The following is a 20,548-nucleotide window of genomic DNA, read 5'->3' on the forward strand; positions in this document are numbered from 1 at the left end:
TCTCAGAAGCATGTTGATAGTCTGAGATTACAGGAAACCTCTCTCCAGTCCTTGGAATCCAATACCTATCAGATTTAGCATGGCTAACTGGAAGTGGCAAAGTTTGGTGCCAGTCTTCCATCAGGTGTGAGTTGCCTTGGGACATTGGTGCTCTTGTAGTAAGGTAAAAGCTTACTAGGAAATGATATATAATAAATTGAAAAAGGTGTTTAAAATAACATTTGTTAAAAAACAAAACAAAACCCAGAAGCTTTCCTTTTGGGAATTATAGGAATAGAACTACTCAAACCGTATAGAAATTTATTCATGTATGTGACTACAGTGGCAAGAATGCTACTTGCCCAAATATTGGAAAGAAGAAGAAGTCCCAGTGAAAGAAGAACGGATACAAAAAGTTATGGAATATGCAGAAATGGCGAAACTCACCGGAAAAATAAGAAATAAAGATAACAAATTTTTTATATAAAATAATGGAGATGGGTTATTGAATATTTACAAATAAACTGTAAACAGATAAGAGCACTGGCAGGCTTACTGTGACAACCTGCAGTTTTATAAGAGTATATATTTAAAGTACATGAAAAAATGAGTAAATTAAGTTAATTTGGAACACGCAGAAAATATAAAAATAAATAAATTAAGGAACCGCAGAAAGAGGGGAGAGGAAGTCAAGTTTTGAAATGTTAAAATGACTGTAAAGTTATTGAAATGTATAAAACTGAAAATCGTAAATAAATAAAAAAATTGGATCCTTGGGGCATCTTTGGGAGACTAAGGAAGGATCAGTGGCTGTGGAGTCTGCTTAAGGGAGTATATTTGTGCTCTGTTTATACATTTCTACAGGGGGGGAAAAATAGAAATAAATGATAAGATCCCAACATGCTATCTTCCAAAGAAAATGAAAACATATACTACTCCACAATGTGAAATGGGAGGATTTAAAGAAACCTATAGCATTGTTATCAATGCAAGACAAACTCTGTTAAGCAAAAAATCTGTCTTTTGCCTGCACACCTACTTTCTTTCTCTTTCTTTCTTTCTTTCTTTCTTTCTTTCTTTCTTTCTTTCTTTCTTTTGTATACTAGCCTTCATCTGCAGATCTCAGGGCATTTCACAACATAACTCTTATTGAACACTCGTTCATAACGGTGTCCATCCACTGTGTAGAATCACTACAACTGGGCCAAACATAGGGGGAATAACCACATAATCCACATGTGGCTATCTTACCACTAGCAAGTACATTTTTTGCTCTGGTGAAAGCACTAAATAAATAAACTTGACTTAGATTTTAACACTTGCTGGATCCAGGGATTAGAGAGGTTTGGGACCCACAAAATCATAACAATATTGTGTATCTGGAGCTGCACTCAGAACTAGAATCCTCCACCTGTACAAGATCCATTCTCTCCATTCCGTGTTATACTATATATTTTTGCCATATGTATATAGCCAGGCTAAACCACTTATTACGTGAACAAGAACAAATAGGTGATTGTGTTACCACATTCCATCCAACAAACACAGCAGCAACGAATGACCACTCTAGAGAAAATATTGCACCTTTCTATGTAACAATATGCTATTCCAGCCTTAACATTGCCGTACATGAAGATGCCTTAGTTTCACAATGACGGAATCAGAACACAGAATAAATCTGTAGAATAAAAGGCAAACATAAACTTGGGGGTACTTTTCATCTTAAAAACTAAGCCGTAGCAGCTCTTAAAAAAATACTAATACTGCTATCACAGTTGAATTGTAATTTTAATTCATAAATTCCTTCCAATTCCGTAACATGTTCTAGCTGCTAAATTAGCAAATGACGCCATTAAGTAAAAGTATTGGATGTTCCCACAGTCTGCTGTGACACATCCTGGGACCTTTAGATGAAAGGTGTATACAAATTTAATTCATTGATTAATTATACTAATAATAATCCCCCCGTTCTGCTCTGTGGTGAGGCTACCTTCTGCAACATTCAGTCTGAATACTAACAGAAAGCAAAGCTCTGCTGTTGCTTCAGCAGCAGTCAGACTTAGACCAAGGACTCAAACTATACTGGCAAAGAAAAAGCACTTTACCGTATTTTTTGCTCTATAAGACTCACTTTTTCCCTCCTAAAAAGTAAGGGGAAATGTGTGTGCGTCTAATGGAGTGAATGCAGGCTGCACAGCTATCCCAGAAGCCAGAACAGCGAGAGGGAGCGCTGCGCAACCCTGCGGAGGCTTCGCGTGGCTAAGCCAGATCCTGCTTGCTGTCCTGGCTTCTGGCTTAGCCGCACGCAGCCTCTTCCGGGCAGGGGGAGCCTTCATCCCGCTGCCCGGGAGAGGCTTCGCGCGGCAATCCCAGAAGCCAGATCCCTCTTGCTGTTCTGGCTTCTGGGATTCAGAATATATTTTTTTCTTGTTTTACTCCTCCAAAAACTAGGTGCGTCTTATGGTCTGGTGCTGGTGCGTCTTATAGAGCGAAAATACGGTATATGTCTTATAACACTGTGACACCAGGTGGCGCTGGGGAGTCCCGTCTTTCCCCACATGATTTCCCTTAATGAAATTTAGAACGTGTTTTCCTGAAACGCTTTATTGATGGGTCTAGATCCAGCCCAATCCCTATATAAGAGCAGCAGTTGCGTTCCAACAGTCTGCCTTCACTTGCAAGGGCCCCAGCACACCACTTCAGCCATCGCATAATCCTACACAACAGGGAAGACTTGCCACACTGAAGCTTCTGAAATGGGTTCTACTGAGTCCTACGGTAGCAGTGCTCACACTATGGAGTGTATTCTGACAACAATAAAATTTATTTTTACACAGGCAAGCAGGTTGTGTGCACAAACTGATCACACACATTTGCTGCACAAAAAGAAACCCAGCTGTGTGGACTAACTTCTAAAGCCTTGGAAGAAAAGATTTGAGAAATCCCATCGCTAGAATCCGCCTAGTGTTCGTACAATGAGGGATAAGCCTAGGCAATTCAAAGATTGTGTGCTTTATCTTATGCAAGGTACTACTGTCAGGAAAGGCAAATTCAAAGGGGAGGCAAGTTCAAAAAGTTGCAGAAATGCAAACATACTGCAATGAAACGTACTGGAATTGGAAAGGCAAGTGTGGTGTTATTACTGTTAGCTTCTGAATTACTCCAGAAACAAGCATGATTAGAATGTAGAGGTATAAAAGAAAACCCAGATATATAGACCTTTCAGTCTATATAACATACTTATACCGCTACGATTCATTTTTTTTAAAAAAAAATCTCTGAATGTGTTAGGAAAGAATTTGCGAACATTTCAAATTGCTCATTTTCAGTTTGGAGAGAAATCTGATTCTTGTTAGAGTGGCCCAACTGAGATAAATAATCTCCCATTGATTAAACGTATAAAATACGGTAATGTTTAAAATACAAGTCCAGAATTGCTAGGGAGGAAAGTCCTACAATCCTGAGTGAAATAAACAAAACAATGTCACCGCCTTGACCAAATTAAGAATGTTTTGTTCACTACAAGCTTATTACTGCAGGTTAGAGGGTGAAAGAGGAGAGCGCAAAATATGGTCTGAAGCTCAACATCAAAAAAACTAAGATCATGGCCACTGGTCCCATCACCTCCTGGCAAATAGAAGGGGAAGAAATGGAGGCAGTGAGAGATTTTACTTTCTTGGGCTCCATGATCACTGCAGATGGTGATAGCAGTCACGAAATCAAAAGACGCCTGCTTCTTGGGAGAAAAGCAATGACAAACCTAGACAGCTTCTTAAAAAGCAGAGACATCACCTTGCCAACAAAGGTCCCTATAGTTAAAGCTATGGTTTTCCCAGTAGTGATGTATGGAAGTGAGAGCCGTAAAGTAGGCTGATCGCCCCTGCTGTGCCCACAGAAGGATTGGTCCATATAGTTAAAGGTCCATATAGTTAAAGCTATGTTTTCCCCAGTAGTGATGTATGGAACTGAGAGCTAGACCATAAAGAAGGCTGATCGCCAAAGAATAGATGCTTTTGAATTATGGTGCTGGAGGAGACTCTTGAGAGTCCCATGGACTGCAAGAAGGTCAAACCTATCCATTCTGAAGGAAATCAGCCCTGAGTGCTCACTGGAAGGGCAGATCCTGAAGCTGAGGCTCCAATACTTTGGCCACCTCATGCGAAGAGAAGACTCCCTGGAAAAGACCCTGATGTTGGGAAAGATGGAGGGCACAAGGAGAAGGGGACGACAGAGGACGAGATGGTTGGACAGTGTTCTCGAAGCTACCAGCATGGGTTTGACCAAACTGCGGGAGGCAGTGGAAAACAGGAGTGCCTGGCGTGCTCTGGTCCATGGGGTCACGAAGAGTTCGACACAACTAAACGACTAAACAACAACAAATCCTATTGGAAAGACAGCTGTAAAAGATGCTGACCAAACAATGAGAAAGAAGAAAATATGGACTGCCAAGATTACACACACACACACAACCCAGTCAGATTTTTCATGAGCAACAGCAAACTGGTCAGCCCTTCAAATGTGGACAAAGGGCAGGACCAATGGCATGGCTCAGTATAAGGGAGATTCCTAAATTAAATCACTTGGGGGGGGTAGTTCAGGGGAAATGTTACTAATGGGTTTATACAATTTGGAACAGTGGATAGCGACCCCTCTACCCCAAACTTAACTATAGCAGGAGGAAAGATGTGAGCCTGTCTAGTATTTAGCAGCTCACCTGGTAACTGCTGACATGCAAGTGAAGAGGAGGAATCCTGCACCAGGTTGGTAGAAGCATTTATGTTTTTATCAGTGGCTACCGCCTGTGTTTCCATGTGACTGCTGGGGAGAGAAGGTTCTCTTCCTTCCAGTGTGGAAATGCAAGCTAGCAGGCTTTTAAGCAGCCTAGTAAAACAACTGCAGGCTGGCAGTTCTTGCGAGCTTATTCACAATACAAGAAGATTGAATCTTAGGCATGCAAGGCCATACTCTTGCTTTACATCCGATTGCCCATTGGTCTGATCCGCCAGAGTCTTCTTGTGCTTGCATAGTCTTAAGATGTGAGTGTACCATTCCAAAAATCAGCCCTTCTCTCTCCCTCTCTCTCTCTCTCTCTCTCTCTCTCTCTCTCTCTCTCCCACACCCACCCACACCCACCCACCTCTGGATTGGAGAATTAACATTCTCATTTGTTGATCTATGTTAGCCATTTATTTGCTATTCTTCCATATGGAATAATTCTTGTTATACCGTATTTTTCTGTGTATATGACTCGGTTCCCCCCCTAAAAAATAATGTCAAAATTTAGGGGGCGTCTTATACATGGGGCCATCTCCCCCCATTTTCTTAAATCTAAGTCCCCCAAAATAGGGGGTGTCTTATACATGGGGGCGTCTTATAGACTGAAAAATAGGGTAACTTGAACATAAAATCTAATGACAACAAAACGACCTGAAAGCAAAACAGTGGATTGAAGCCAGAGGATGCTGTTTTTATGCCAGATCAGACCATCTAGGCCAGTGTTGTGGCAGCAGATCTCCAATATTTCAGATGGGATTACTCCCAGCCTTACTTTGAGATGCAAGAGATTGAACCCTGGATTTTTCAAATGCAAAGCATGCGGTCTACCACTGAACCATGCCCTTTCCCCACAGGCTTGTCACATTCAAATTGTCAAATGAGCAACCCTGTGGAGAGCATTCCACAGATGTGGTGCTATCACATAGAAGATGCTCTCCTGGTCGCCACCCACCTCCCTCCAGACGGCAAGGATGCCCAGACGAGAGCTGCAAAGATCGCATTAGTGCACAAGTGGTCCCATAATTGGTAGTGAGTTCGGCATTTCCTCTATCAAGGTCCAACTTCCTGTTAGTACAGCCTGCAAGTCTCCTGTGAAGCCTGGATAGCAGACCTTTGTAAAATTCCTATACAGTGGTACCTCGGAAGTCGAATGGAATCTGCTCCAGAAGTCCAAACATGGAACCAAGGTGTGGCTTCTGAGTGGCTGCAGGAAGCTCCTGCAGCTAATCGGAAGCCACGGAAGTCCCGTTGGACGTTTGGGTTCCAAAGAACGTTCGCAAACTGGAACTCTCACTTCCGGGTTGGTGGCGTTCGGGAGCCAAAATGTTTGAGTCACAAGGCGTTTGTCAACCAAGGTACGACTATATAAGTAAAATATTTATTCTTCTTCAATTTTTATTAAGTACAGGCAAGTCCCAACTCACATGCATTCAAGTCACGCACAACTGTGCTCTCATGAGCCGTTTTCAGTGCCGAAAGGGTGAGGCGTGCAATGGGCTGACACGCACGGCAGTCGGGAACAGAGTGCCTACATAAAGAGGGATTCCTCTGTACCGGGGTAGGCAACCTAAGGCCCGTGGGCCAAATGTGGCCCAATCACCTTCTCATTCCGGCCCGCGAACAGTCCAGGAATCAGCGTGTTTTTTCCATGAGTAGAATGTGTCCTTTTATTTAAAATGCATCTCTGGGTTATCTGTGGGGCATAGGAATTCGTTCATCCCCCCCCCCAAAAAAAGTAGTCTGGCCCACCACATGGTCTGAGGGACAGTGGACTAGCCCACGGCTGAAAAAGGTTGCTGACCCCTGCTACAGTATACCTGAAACTTGTGTGCATTTAACTTGCGCACATTCAGTTTTACGTGCTTGTTATAAAAAATAAAAATTAAGGAGGCAGAAATGGGGCTGGTGCCGGGGGGGGGGGGAGAATTTGCCAGTCCCACCCACCACTGCACCCAATGTGTTTTGACTATACATGATTTGGGCTTTAGGCACGATTCCCAGAAGATAACCCTCGCACACGTTGTGGGCTTACAGCAATGTCAATGTCCAAATTGTTTAGCTAAATGAATCACAAAGATTAAAAACCCAAATATTTCATTTGCTGTATTCTACCCACGAAGAAAAAAAATACCCGCCCCCCAAAAAACTAAATCTAAAACATGGGGGGGGGAATGTAAACTTTATCTCCTTTCTCCTTTGGCTAATGCCAGTTCTGTTGATTCCAACTGACCTTATTTTCAGTTGTTTTGTTCAGGGTCTACAAAACTTGGTAGGACAGGTTCCCAGAATTCTACGCGCAACGTTACAAATGGTTAAGTCTTAGTGCTACAAAACACACTTTGGTGTGGAAGAATCCTTGATGACAATAAAGAGTAGAGGCACTACTTGTCAGGGGATAAGGCATGAATAAATGCCCCCCCCCCGTGAACTTTCCCTGCTTCTGCCACAAGAGTGCCATACTTAGCTAAAACAGATCGCTAAAACTTCTTTCTTAATCACAATTCTTTACTTCTATACAGCGTTCAAAGCGCTACACAAATGCCATCTGTTTTCCTTGTAACAAACCTATAAAGCTCAGTTGGTTAGCTCACTGGTAACACCAAGGTTGCAGGTTTGATCCCCATAAGGGACAGCTGCAAATTCCTGAATTGCAGGGGGGTGGACTAGGTGATCCTCAGGGTCCCTTCCAACTCTATGGTACTATGATTCTAATGACATCAGTTATTATCCACACGTAGCAATGGAGCGGGTGGGATGGGAACATCAAGGCTGAGAGAATAATGGCCTGCTAAAGATCATCTTGTAAGTACTTAGCAGAGACAGGCTTCAACCTGGCAATTCTCCAGTTCCACACCTTAGGCATAAAGCTACACCAGCTGTTGACCCTGCAGTTAATATTTTGGAATTGCTCATCACCATGACAAACTGTTGCAGAAGCTCTTCACATTTTTCATTTTTAGGAGTATACGTTTTAAGAGCATATACCGTATTTCCCTATGCATAAGACTAGGTTTTTTTCCCTAAAAAATAATGTCAAAAATTAGGGGGCATCTTATACACGGGTCTATCTCCCCCCCCCATTTTCTTAAATCGGAGTCCCCAAAAATAGGAGGCGTCTTATACATGGGGGCATCTTATAGGCGGAAAAATACGGTCGTGTGTGTAGATAAATGTAAATATAAATATTCTTAGATATACACCTAAGTAATATTCCAAACAGAATGTGTTATTTTACAGCTCACTCCTGAGTGACTATTCTGTGGCATTCCTGGGTTTGTTGCCCATATCAAGAGAAGATGTCATGATCTGAATGTACGTCCTATAGAGCGAAAAATACGGTATATGGCAGTCCAGAAGTCAGGAACAGGGTACATACCATGGGGGAATAAGTTTATGACCATTGTTTAGCACATCAGTTAGGTGGCAAGCCATGTTGGCACACACTTTAAGGAAAAGAATGAAGTATCATTGGCCAGATTTCGTTCCACGTTATTAGCCAGTAAAGTAAAAAGACACAGGGGTTCAGAAAGCTTTGTTTCCAGAAGTATGCATGCTGGCCTTTGCTATTTGATATTTGATAAAGACACTTTATCATTATTTAACATAAAAAAACAGTATAAAAACCAGGGTGGAGGCTCAATTTCAGCCAGGGCTCAGTCAGTTGCTGAAATGGGCTTTCAAAATGGGCTCACAGATTTCTGAGAAATTCACCAAAGTTAAATCCCAGGGGAGAATTCCCATTATAAAATGAATGCGCAGGTACTCATTTTTAGAAGACAAACATTTATCTTGCCATACAAAATACAATGAGTTCTCTAACCGAATTTACTGCTGACATCAGATCAGATACTGATAAAAACTCCTGTATTTTATTTACAAGGCACTGTATCCTGAATTCTTTAGCATGGAAGAAACCGCTGTTGCGTGTATCTTAAAGAGTCACTACTAGATGCAAAATTTAAATGACTCGCCAGAATGTTTTCATTGCATCCACACATTTAAAATAGGATTGCAATATGAAGTTGCTCCAACAGAACAGACGTGAGTCCACTTCTGTTGGGCAGTATCTCCTAGGTTCTTCAATTTAACCAATATGATCTTGAATATACATTTATTGGGGGGCAGGGAATGTCATGTTGGGTTTTTTCTTTGTTTCTTTATAGTTGCATGCACATGGGAAGTGATGTAGTGGTAAACCTCAGATCCCACAAAGAGGAAGGGCAAAGTTTAAGAAGTCTGTGAAAGTCAGAATAAACTATCATCATCCCCTAAATACAAAGTGGCGCACCTGTGCACACAGCAAACAAATTAAACCAGCCACTGTTTTAGTTTGACTCAATTCTCATGAATCAAATTACAGGGAAATGTCTTCCAACAACAACAACAACAACAACAACAACATTCACCCAGCATAAGAAAGGGTAGGTCTACTCAAGCAAACTTGCTACAATCATTGAAAACTGCAGCAGCCAAAATTGATCTTAATTTCCATAATTAAACTATAGTTTAAGAGGCCAAGAGGTGGAGTGGAGAGTCTGCTATCCTGTGCGTAACCCCCCAGAGAAATTTCAAAACTACTTTTGCTCCCCTTGAAATTTGTCAAAGGGACTGCCCCGAAATCACATCAGAATTTAACTTCAGGAAAAATTGAGAGGCAATTCATAAAAATTCAAGGAACACTGACAAACAACATCCTAAAGCAAGTCACCTTCTTAAAGCATTCATTCTTGCAAGCTTCCAGCAACATAATAACTATTAACTAGACTGCAAGAGCAACAACCAGAGTCAAAACGGAAAACACAACCTCAGTTTAAAACATAAAGGGCAGGAGGAGGGTGATCCAAACAGGAATGTTATTAGTGCTTGGAACTCAATTGCTGCCTACCAATTCACCAATCATAAAGCAGGTTACATCTTGTTACCTGGATCCCATACATTCAGTCTATAGCTGCAGGGAATAATTAAGAAGTATGCTTCTTTTACAACAACCTTGGGATCCCTTGAAAAGTTATGCTATTATAACCACCAGCCGAACTCACAAAATACGCCAAAATTATTCAGTAACATTGTCGACGTTTTCACTTCCAAAAGTCTGAGTTCTCTGAAGTGTTCTGTTCCCCAGCTGAGCCCATTCAAAGAAACCACTTGAGGAAAACAAAAAAGTAACTGTGCATAGTTGAAGGCACACAGGGAAGAAATGAAGCCCTCCTGCTAGATTTATCACCCCACACATTCTTCATGTAAGAACACCCCGGAATTATGACTTCTTTGAATCATTTGATTAAGAGAAGCAGCTTTAGCTTTAGATGAAAGACAAACCTAATGTTTCTATTCTTCTTTTCAGTGAAGAGATTCTCTACTCAGCTATACATCACTCAAGTCAAACACACATACAGGCGCGCACACACTCATGTTGTGGTACAAAACCAGCAGATTCTACATTACAAAGCAAGACAAATACTGGATGCAGCTTCTGTTATCCTTTGTGGGGTTAAATGCCGGACTGTTTATTCCTCCCGTTAACAGAATAACAGAAACCTCATTCATTGATACATACCCTCCAACATTTCTCCAATGAAAACAGGGATGTCCCATTCCCTAGTGATAATTTTGCTATTTGTACCCCACACATCTTACTGGGTTGCCCCAGCCACTCTGGGCGGCTTCCAACACATATAAACACATTTCTTTTAAAAAAATCTTCCCTGTACAGGATTTCCTTCAGATGGCTCCATACCCTCCAACATTTCTCCAGTAAAAACAGGGACATCCTAAGGAAAAGCAGGACATTCCTGGATCAAATCAGAAACCAGGACGGCTTCTCTAAATCAGAGGCGTCCCTGGAAAATAGAGACACATGGAAGGGTCTGTGTGTATCTGCCATCAGCATAAGGCAATAAGTTTGTCCAACTCCAGCCCTCTTTTCTGCCTTCGTGGGCTCAGTGCTGATAACCAGGGTGGGAAGAAGTACAGGTAACATCCACCGCCGCCGAAACGTGGTTTGTTTGTTTTTAAACACGCGCGCACGGCACACACACACGTTCCTTCAATGCACGCGACCCCTCGAGAACGCTGCGATTGCAAATGCCCAAAAAAGAGAGGTCAGGTTACCTGGCCCCAACCTGCGCGCTTGCACAAAAGGGGCATTTGAAAGCGAGCCGTCTCGTGGGCTGCCTTGCATTCCCCCCCCCCACCGTGCAGCCTGCGCTTTTTTGCGAAGAGTTGCGCCGCATAGGAGCCGGCGGTGGCCCCTTCCAGTGCCCGGGATGCGCCGCTGCCCCTGGGGCGGAGAGCGGCGCGCCGAGTTCCCCAGCCGGAGGAGGAAGAAGGGGGACTCACCTCGGTGCGAGTCTGCAGCCTCTTGTTCATCTCATAGATCCGGTACTCGGGCTGCACCATGTACGGCGTGTGCCTCCGGTAGAAGGGGCCGAAGGGCGAAGAATAGAAGGGGTCGTGCGGCGCCGCGCTCGACATCTTGGCCGCCGCTCGCCGGCGAGGCTCAGGGCGCGCGGGAGGCGGCGGCAGCCGACAGCCGCGCCGAGCACATGGGAAGCGCGGGGCGGGCGGCTGCTGCTGCTGCTGCTGCTGCTCCCCGCGCGGGGAGGGAGCGCGAGCGAGGCCGGCGGGCGGGGAGGGGAAGGCGGGCGCGGGCGAGGCGGGCAGCCCGGCGAGGCTGGGCGGCGGGGAGCGAGGCTGGCGCGAGACTGGCGGGGAGCTTGTTTTTCAAGGCGCCGTCGGCGGAGAAGGGGTCATTTCCTGTCCGCCTCCTGCGAAAACAACGCGGGGTTTTGCCCCCCCCTCTCTTTTTCTCCTCAGGGTGACACAAAAGGAGGTTTCCTGTGAGGAACTGGGCTGGGTGGGGGGCAAGAGGGTCGGCGCTTCCCCGGCTTCCTCACCCAGCCAAGTCGCCAACAACACCACATACACACACAATCGCAACCCCCAAGCAGAAACGTGCCTCGAGAGACGCATCCTGCCCCTTCAAAGTTTGTTGGCTTGTTTCCTGATTTGCCTGCCCAGGCGCAGTCCCTCAGGGAGGAGGAAAACACAGGACAGCATCTTCTGCGGGATTAAAATGGCCACAACTTTGTTCAATTTCGCATGTAGGAAACCTGGGCGTGTAGACGGGGTCAGTCAGGAACTGGACGCTGCACAACGTGCATTTACACAGCTGGCCCCCTTTATCCCCACAGCCAGTGGCGTAGCGTGGGTTGTCAGCACCCGGGGCAAGGCAAGTAATTTGCGCCCCCTAACCCGTGGATTTGCGCCCCCTAACCCGTGGATTTGCGCCCCCTAACCCGTGGATTTGCGCCCCCTAACCCTAACCCCCAGATGTTGCGGCCGGCCCCCCCTGCACCCCCCACGCTATGCCACTGCCCACAGCTGAGGGGAGGACTGTGACCCACAGCTGTGCACTTGTGGCCAGAGACTCCCCTCCAGTGGCGTAGCATGGTCAGGTGGTACCCGGTGCAGAAAATTTCTTGTCACGCACCCCCCCCCCCATTGAAATCCAGTTGGACTCCCAAGGGACTGCGATCTACTATACGTTGGGTTGAATGCGCTTAGGGTTGAGTGCGTTTGAGTTGCGCTCCGCGGCAACTCGGAAGTAACGGAGCGCGTTACTTCCAGGTTTCGCTGCATGCGCAGATGCTCAAAATGACCTCACGCGCATGTGCAGAAGCGGTGAAAGGTGACGCGCACGTGCGCAGACGTGCCGTCACTAGTTACGTTTGCTTCTAGAGACGAACGGAGCTCCGGAACGGATCCCGTTTGTATCCAGAGGTACCCCTGTATAAAAATACTGGCTGTGATTGTCATTGCTGTTGAGCTTTTGGGGTAGGCAGGAGGTAGACAGGTGGCGCGCCGAATATCACCCCCCTAGGTGATGACACCTGGGATGTGCTGCACCCACCTTGCTCTGTCCCTGCTCCCCTCAAGACCCCTTTGATGGGGAACCTGATATCGGAGAACGGATGACTCGCCACATCAACCCCTCACTGAATATGGGGCTAAAGGATTCTGCCCAAGACCTAAAACCGCCAAAGTTGTGACAATTGCTATGGGGAAGGGAAAACATGCGGAGCAGGGGAAATCCCTTCCCTGCTCCGAAAGGCAGCAACCATCACCCAGGAACCTAGAAAGGGAAAGGTGAGCCTAAAAGAAAAGATACAAGTACAGGGAGGGCTCGGGGGGGGGGTGATGCTCTGGGGCAAAATGCAATGCTTGATGTCAGTGCAAGACGCCTTTTATTCTTTAGGAGTGGACTGGAGTGAAGACTGCTCACTTCCGGTCCGGTCCCTATGCCCTGCCCCCCAGGCCACCACAGATAAAGGTAAAGGTAAAGGTACACCTGACCATTAGGTCCAGTCGTGACTGCCTCTGGGGTTGCAGCACTCATCTCGCTTTATTGGCCAAGGGAGCCGGCGTACAGCTTCCAGCTCATGTGGCCAGCATGACAAAGCCGCTTCTGGCGAACCAGAGCAGTGCACGGAAATGCCGTTTACCTTCCCGCCGGAGCGGTACCTATTTATCTACTTGCACTTTGATGTGCTTTTGAACTGCTAGGTTGGCAGGAGCTGGGACCGAGCAATGGGAGCTCACCCCATTGCGGGGATTCGAACCGCCGACCTTCTGATTGGCAAGTCCTAGGCTGTCCTAGACACCAGGGTTTATATGCAAGGAATTTCCTAGAACAGGACTCAGAATGCCATATTCTCCAGCATTCCCCAACATTCTTATTTCATGCAATTTTGTAATTGAGAAGTAGAACTTGGTGCAAGCAGGAAGAGCTGAGATTTCAACTTAGGGCAGTGTTTCTCAACCTGTGGGTCCCCAGATGTTGTTGGACTACAACTCCCATCATTCCTAGCCAGCATGACCAGTGGTCAGGGATGATGGGAGTTGTAGTCCAGGGGTCTGCAACCCGCAGCTCCGGAGCCACATGTGGCTCTTTTACACCTTTGCCGCGGCTCCTGGGAAAATACTAGCGAGGGGAGGAGGCGCACTGTGCACCCCGACACTCCCCACTGTGGCGGGCGCTGTACTGGCTGTGACGTCGCATGGGGGCGGTGTGGCTCCCAGTTTTTTTTTCTTCGGAAACGGGTCCAAGTGGCTCTTTTTGTCTTAAAGGTTGCAGACCCCTGTTGTAGTCCAACAACATCTGGGGACCCACAGGTTGAGAACTGGATTAAGGGCACTGTTGGGCATTGCTGGGCACTTGATGGTCATCATACTGCGAGTTATTGCTGCTTGGCATCACCACCTGTTTGCTCCTCCAGCTTTTTCCTTCAGTGATAGAGGGAGCAAGCAATTGTGGACAAGGGAGAAAAAACATTTGTTGTCATCTGCTCATTCACTTATTGCCTGTTCCCTGGACAGGTGAGTAGGCAATGGTGTCTGGAGAACAACAGAATGAGGGGATGGACATGTAATCAATCTATACCCAACCTGAAATACCGTAATTTATTGAAAGTTTTTTGGGGGGCACATGTCAAAGAGTTCTCTCCTCCCCACTTATAACAATGTATAAGGATCCTCAGGGGAAAGGTTGAGATCCCTTGTCTGAGGAAATGAAGTTAAAATCAGGGTTTGGCGAGGAGGGGTTGGAGTCAGGATAGGCAAGTGCAAGAGAATCATGGTCGGGGCAGAGTTTGACAGGATTTGACAGGGTGTGTGCAGATTATTAGGAGCTCCAGGGTCAGTCACAAAGCAATAGATACTGCTTCGTGAAATGGACCACCTCTCCGAATAAGAACTGACCTGGACCCTGCAATTATCATCTAAGGCCCTTCTTTGTGTGCCTCCTACACGACAGGTCCAGAGGGTGGCAACAAGAGAACTGGCCTTTTCCACAGTGGCTCCCCACTTGAGGAATGATCTCCTCAGGAAGTCTTTTTTTTAATATATATTTATTAGCATTTTCTATAATGAAACAAAAACAAAAAGTAAACAACCACAACAAAAAGGAAAAAAATATATAACAAACATACAAAAATATAAAACTTAAAAACAATTAAAAACACATAAAGTTTCAATTGCTTATTTCTTTTAACTTATTTCTCAGACCTCCTCACACCTTCCCTTCTTGTATTCCAATTCAAATTATTAGCTCAGCAAATCCTTATTACTTATTTCTCAACAATTAACTTAATAATTTAATTTAACATATTATTATTTTACTTTTTCTCTGTCATCCATTTCCTCAATTTATTTTTGCTAACCTTATTTTCATTTAATTTAGTTCATTTTAAAAAACCAATTTTACCTTATCCAAACTTAAACATCAATACTTATATATCAATACTCATTCTTAAAACATTTTTTCTAAAGTCGATCCAAATTCCCTTCCACGAATTTCCCAGTTTTCATACAAATAACAAAACAAAATAAAAACCAAACAAATTATAATTATGTACCCTTTGGATTCCCAAACTCCACCCTCCCCTTTCCCGGTTTCAGTACCCAATAAATGTCTATCAGTCTTAATCTGCTATCAGCCTGGAGATCTCACATCCGAGGCTCTTAATTCTCTCTCAGTTCCTCTCTGCCGGTTTTTTTTGATAGTCCTTAATATTGAACACCAAATCTCAGAGAAGCTCTGGCCCAACGGGATCCATGTTTCTTCCAGCCAGGCCTCCATACTTAAAAGTGGAGCCCAAATCTTGTTTTTTACTCCTTTCAAGTCCAAATGTCCCCAAAGCTCCAACTTCCACCTTAAGCAAGTTTGTAATCCTTAGGTCTTCAGATCTCCACATAAGGAGATCTCTCCCGTTTTCAATCTCCAATTCAGGCCAGATTTTCCACATCAAGTTTTTATTTTCCTTTGTTGCCATCATGTCTGGCCTCAAGTTCTCCTTTGTCATCTGCAAAATTACAGCTCCTCCATCCTTTTCTTCAGGGACAACATATATCTCCTTCTCCAAATTCTCAAAGCTCTCAAGTTTCTCTTTTTGTCCAATTGAATAGACTTCTTGATTCAAATCCTTATCAAATTCAATAATGTTGTTTACTGTTAAGTCCAGAGTTGTAACATTTGTAGCCAAAACATCAATTTGGCCTTGTAACTTTCCCAAGAAAACAAAAACTCTGTCCAGTTCAGCCTGAATTTTCCCTCCTCCAGCCATTCTTGTAATGTCCCAGAACCCCCTCTAGAGGGATTTTGGTTCCTTGATATTCCTTCCAGTTCAAATCCAAAAATCAAGTTAGTTTGTATCAGCTCTTCCTTGTTTTCAACAAATTGTAGGAAAATTGTAACAAATATAACCAGCAGAAGCAACAGAAACAAAGTTCTCTTTTTCCGTCTTGACAGCTAATTTGACAGCTGTCAAACTCTTCAGAACCTCATCAACAGGCTTTCTCACGGAGCACTCCCGGGTCCAGGGGGGTGGCACATCAGCTCCCAAAATTAGTTCTTTATCCTCCAGTAAAATTTCTTAAACTGCCAAACCGTGAAATTAAAGTCTTTTACCAAAAAAGGGGGGGAGGGAAGGGTTCACTCGACCTTAGTTAGCAGGTCCTTGCTTTAAATTATTTACAAGGGGGGGAGGCGGACTTCCTGTTTACACCTTCCCCGATCGTGCCTAATTCATAAAAATTTTCTTTACAATTCCAATTTCCGTACTACTCACGGGTTGTTACTTTAAAGTCCAATTGCTCACAAGAAGAAGTCAGCGCTCTCCGACAACGGCAGTGCGGCTTCACTCCGCAGGAGAAGCAGTCGACTCTCAGCACCGCGCCATTCACCCCGTCCCTGTTCCGAAGCCTTTAAAAAGGCTCCTTCGCAGCTCGGGGGGGCGCAAATGGTGCCCGCCGAGTCACCACGCTCACAGGCATCACCGCCTGTGATTTTTGAGGGTCCCCACGTCGCCGCAGTGGCAAGACCCGATCCTGCGGAGCCGATTCCCTCCGGAGTTCAGAGGGAATCCGCCATTAGTCGATCGCGCTAACCCGGGATCTCAGGAAGTCTTGCCTGGGTGCCTTTGTTTCATATCTTTAGGTGATGGGCAAAAATGTTTGGCTGATTAACATTTCATGGCATTTTTAATATGTTAAAGATGCAGTACCTCGCCCCCTCAAGACTATCAAAGATGTATAAAAATTTAGCAAATACATGTTGGAGGTGTGGTGGGAGCAAGAACTCAGCTAGCAAATGCAGCGGCATGGCAACTAGAAGTAAAAGGATCCCGTATCTGCAAAGAGCCAAGGTAGTGCTGTTCACTATCCATTTCTGAATATACTTAGTTCTAGATTCAGGTAAGTAGCCGTGTTGGTCTGATGTAGTAGAAATATATATATATATATATATAATGTCCAGTAGCACCTTAGAGACCAACTAGGTTTGTTCTTGGTGTGCGCATGCACATGAAAGCTCATACCAAGAACAAACTTAGTTGGTCTCTAAGGTGCTACTGGACTTTTCTTAAATTTTTAAAAATATATTTAACATAATGTCCAGATTGGCCGCAAATACCAGAACACAGGCTATGCAGGCCTATTCCTGATGAGTTAATTAGTACTGGTCATGTACTGGTCTGTTTTAGCACTGTGCAATTTTTCAATATATTGACCAAAATCCTTATAGTTAAGAAGAAAATTAATATTAGATTCTAGATTTTGTATTTTGTGCTAGTTAATTGAACAAAATAAACCATCATAGCAGATATTAATCTAATATCAATTAATGAGCCTACCTAAACATCTTTCTCAGCCTGGTATCTGAGGCTGACAGTGTGGGTACCATGAATGTTTCCCTGGGGAGAGCATTCATTCATTCATTCATTCATTCATTCATTCATTCATTCATTATTAAATTTCTATACCACCCTTCATCCAAAGATCACAACGTAACAATATAAAATGAGAATACAAAAAAACCCAAAAACCAACAACCCGAAAAACATACTGTTTTTGCTTTATTTATGCTTACGCACCAACAAGATACACAAAAATAGAGATCCCCAAAGGGCCTAATTTTTTTCCATTGTTTCTGGTTTCTTCCTCGCACGATAAGGGTGAGTCAGCAGTCAGCCTTTGGTCCCCAAGATTTTCACCTCTCTTCAATCCTTTCTCCCTCCTTCCCCGTTGTCCTGGTCCCGTGGGTTACCCAAGAGGCGAGGTCCAAGTCTGGTCCGTAGCCAAAGGTGCAACGTGGAGGCAGTCCGTAGTAGCTGAAGCTGGGTGCAGGGCAGGGAGTCGGGTGAAGTCAGCAACAGGCTTGCAAGCAGGGAACCAGGGCAGGTCAGGAGCTCAGGCAGGAAAGCAGGACAGGGTTCAGGCAGGGACTAGCAACCAACAATGTTGCTCCCACAACCTGGGACTGGGGCTGACTGGCTTTTATCTGCCCCGAGGCATAGGGCGGCCACGATCCTCTGGTGACTCGCCTCTCCTGGCCTGGAGGCGAGCACTCCTCCTGCGGGAACTTAGTTCCCTCCGCCTCTCTGCCTTGAGCCTCTGCAGCTCAGGAGAGGATGGAGGGTTACCTCAATCTTATCGCCCTCGTTCTTCCTTACTCCCTTTTAACTCTTCCATAGCAGAGCACCTTCCCTTGACCCGTAACGCCGGCAACTCATTCCAGATCTTCTACAATTATGTCCTCTTCTTCAGGTGCTGGCCTAATATGGGCCCGGTTTCAGGCTATTGCCTTCTCGAGCTCTGGAAAGCTCTTGAAGAGCTTTGTCACAACTGGTGCCAGAGGAGGCTGCTCCTTGGGCTGGAGCGGGGCCACTTTATTGCTTTTTTTGAGCTGCATTATGCTTCTCAGTCTCCTGAGCCACTCTGTTCCGCGAAGGACAAGTCCGCTGAACTTTCCTTCTTCCTGAAGGTCTGGAACTGACCGCATGGTTGCTGCTGGCTCCGCCTCCTCTTTAAGCAGTCAAAATCAGAAGAAAATCCTGCTTTCTCTCTTACCGCCCCTACACACCTCTCTCTGTCTCTCCTCATGAACCCACAATGGACGCCTGTAGTTGGTGGCTTTTAAGGGAGAAGCAGGAGATGTCACAAAGGAGGGCAGGCCCATTGCTACCATGGCAACCCACCCACCTGGACCCTGGACCCCCCCCCCAATGTTTCTTCAGAACTTTGAAGCACCTGCTGTTCCGTCTGCAGGTGAATCTTCTCTTTTGGAGTTCATGTTTCTATATTGGAACATTCTTCATTCAGCCTCATTTCCAAAATGTCCTGTCTAATCCTGTGCTATGGACACCCCTAGACTTGGGAGTCTTCTACCCGTTGCAGGGATTTTAACCGCCGACCTTCTGATCGGCAAGTCCTAGCCTCTGTGGTTTAACCCACAGTGTTCCTACCCCATCAGATATCTGCATGCAAAATAATGGAATGAATCAAAAAATTCTATTGTGCATAAAAGTCCTATAGGAATTTTGTATCATTTGCCCACCTTTCATGGGGCAAACTGGCTGGTTTAAAAACAGTTTGGGGCAGGAACCAAGGCCGCAAACCCTGTCCACCATCTGACCTGGTGAGCGGATGTGATCTTCTCTAGCCCCCCCAGGATTTGTGCGTGTGTGTTTAGGTGGACAGAGCAGCAGATTAAGAGTAGTGACAGTTGCAAAGGGGGTTCATCCGTGGCTCAGATCCTGGTGGAAATATGAATTTGGTAAATATCCTTCAAAGCTGAAGAAGAAGAATGTAAACCGCTTCTTGAGGGAAATCAGCAAAGTAGGGGCTGGATTACGTAGGAGAGCCTAGATATTCTCCTGTGGAATGAAGCCTGGATATGCTCCAAGGAATCTTATTGGTATAATGCCATCGTATGGGCATTACAGTGGTGCCTCGCAAGACGAAAAGAATCCGTTCTGTGATTCTCTTCGTCTAGCGGTTTTTTCATCTTGCGAAGCAAGCCCATTGACGGATTAGCGCTATTAGCGGCTATTAGCGGCTTTTAGCGGCTTATCTGCTGATCGGATCAGCTGATAAGCGGCTTAGCGGCTTAGAAAAAGGGGGGGGGAGGAAAAAAAGCCAGCAGGAACTCGCAAGACATTGTCGTCTTGCGAAGCAAGCCCATAGGAAATTCATTTTGCGAAGCACCTCCAAAATGGAAAACTCTTTCGTCTAGCGAGTTTTCCGTCTTGCGAGGCATTCGTCTTGCGGGGCACCACTGTACAGAAGCTGAGGCCGTTCATCTGGGGTTGAACTTTTACTTTATGAACTGACCATTCACCCTTGATGTGGCTGAGGTCAATGAAGACCAACAGTAAGTTGTTGAGGTGGGCCCTATCACTGCAAGACTTTAATTTTACAGTGGTGCCCCGCAAGACGAATGCCTCACAAGATGAAAAACCCGCAAGACGAAAGGGTTTTCCGTTTTTCGATGCGCTTTGCAAGACAAATTTCCCTATGGGCTTGCTTCGCAAGACGAAAACATCTTGCGAGTCTTGCGCTTTTTTCACTTCCCCCCCTTTTTCTAAGCCGCTAAGCCGCTAAGCCGCTAATAGCCTTTTAGCCGCTAAGCCGCTAAGCCTTTAATAGCCGCTAAACCGCTAATAGCGCTAATCCGCTAATAGGGTTGCTTCGCAAGACGAAAAAACCGCTAGACGAAGAGACTTGCGGAACGGATTAGTTTCGTCTTGCGAGGCACCACTGTATGATTAAAAATGTGAAAGGGACCCTGAATACTGTCACAGATGCCTTGTACAGAAGACCTGCAGTTGAAAGTTAACTGAATACCTAACATGTAGCAGGTTTTTGTATATATGTATATTTTACCAAAACACAGTATTTGATGTACAAATGTTAGGTGTGGTGTGAAGGGTGAAATGACAGGTGAGGAAATGTTTAT

The 20,548-nt window shown here is 45.1% G+C and overlaps 1 protein-coding gene across 5 annotated transcripts in view; it reads right to left on the reverse strand.

The window, feature by feature from the left end:
• The window catches only part of LDB2 (LIM domain binding 2), a 246,301-nt gene extending 235,001 nt beyond the window's left edge, over positions 1 to 11,300 (reverse strand). For 2 of the 5 annotated variants that reach the window (XM_081207872.1, XM_081207871.1), the window contains exon 1: positions 11,095 to 11,295. In XM_081207872.1, coding sequence (XP_081063998.1) covers positions 11,095 to 11,229 — 135 coding nt within the window. In that variant the 5' untranslated portion in view covers positions 11,230 to 11,295. Of the gene's footprint in view, positions 1 to 10,312; positions 10,727 to 11,094 lie in introns of those variants that run through there. The other 3 variants (XM_081207874.1, XM_081207875.1, XM_081207873.1) reach the window with 3 other exon arrangements.
• Positions 11,301 to 20,548: the final 9,248 nt, after the last annotated feature.

The sequence above is a fragment of the Podarcis bocagei genome, assembly GCF_964188305.1.
Source record: "Podarcis bocagei genome assembly, chromosome: 9".
Classification (NCBI taxonomy): Eukaryota; Metazoa; Chordata; class Lepidosauria; order Squamata; family Lacertidae; genus Podarcis; species Podarcis bocagei.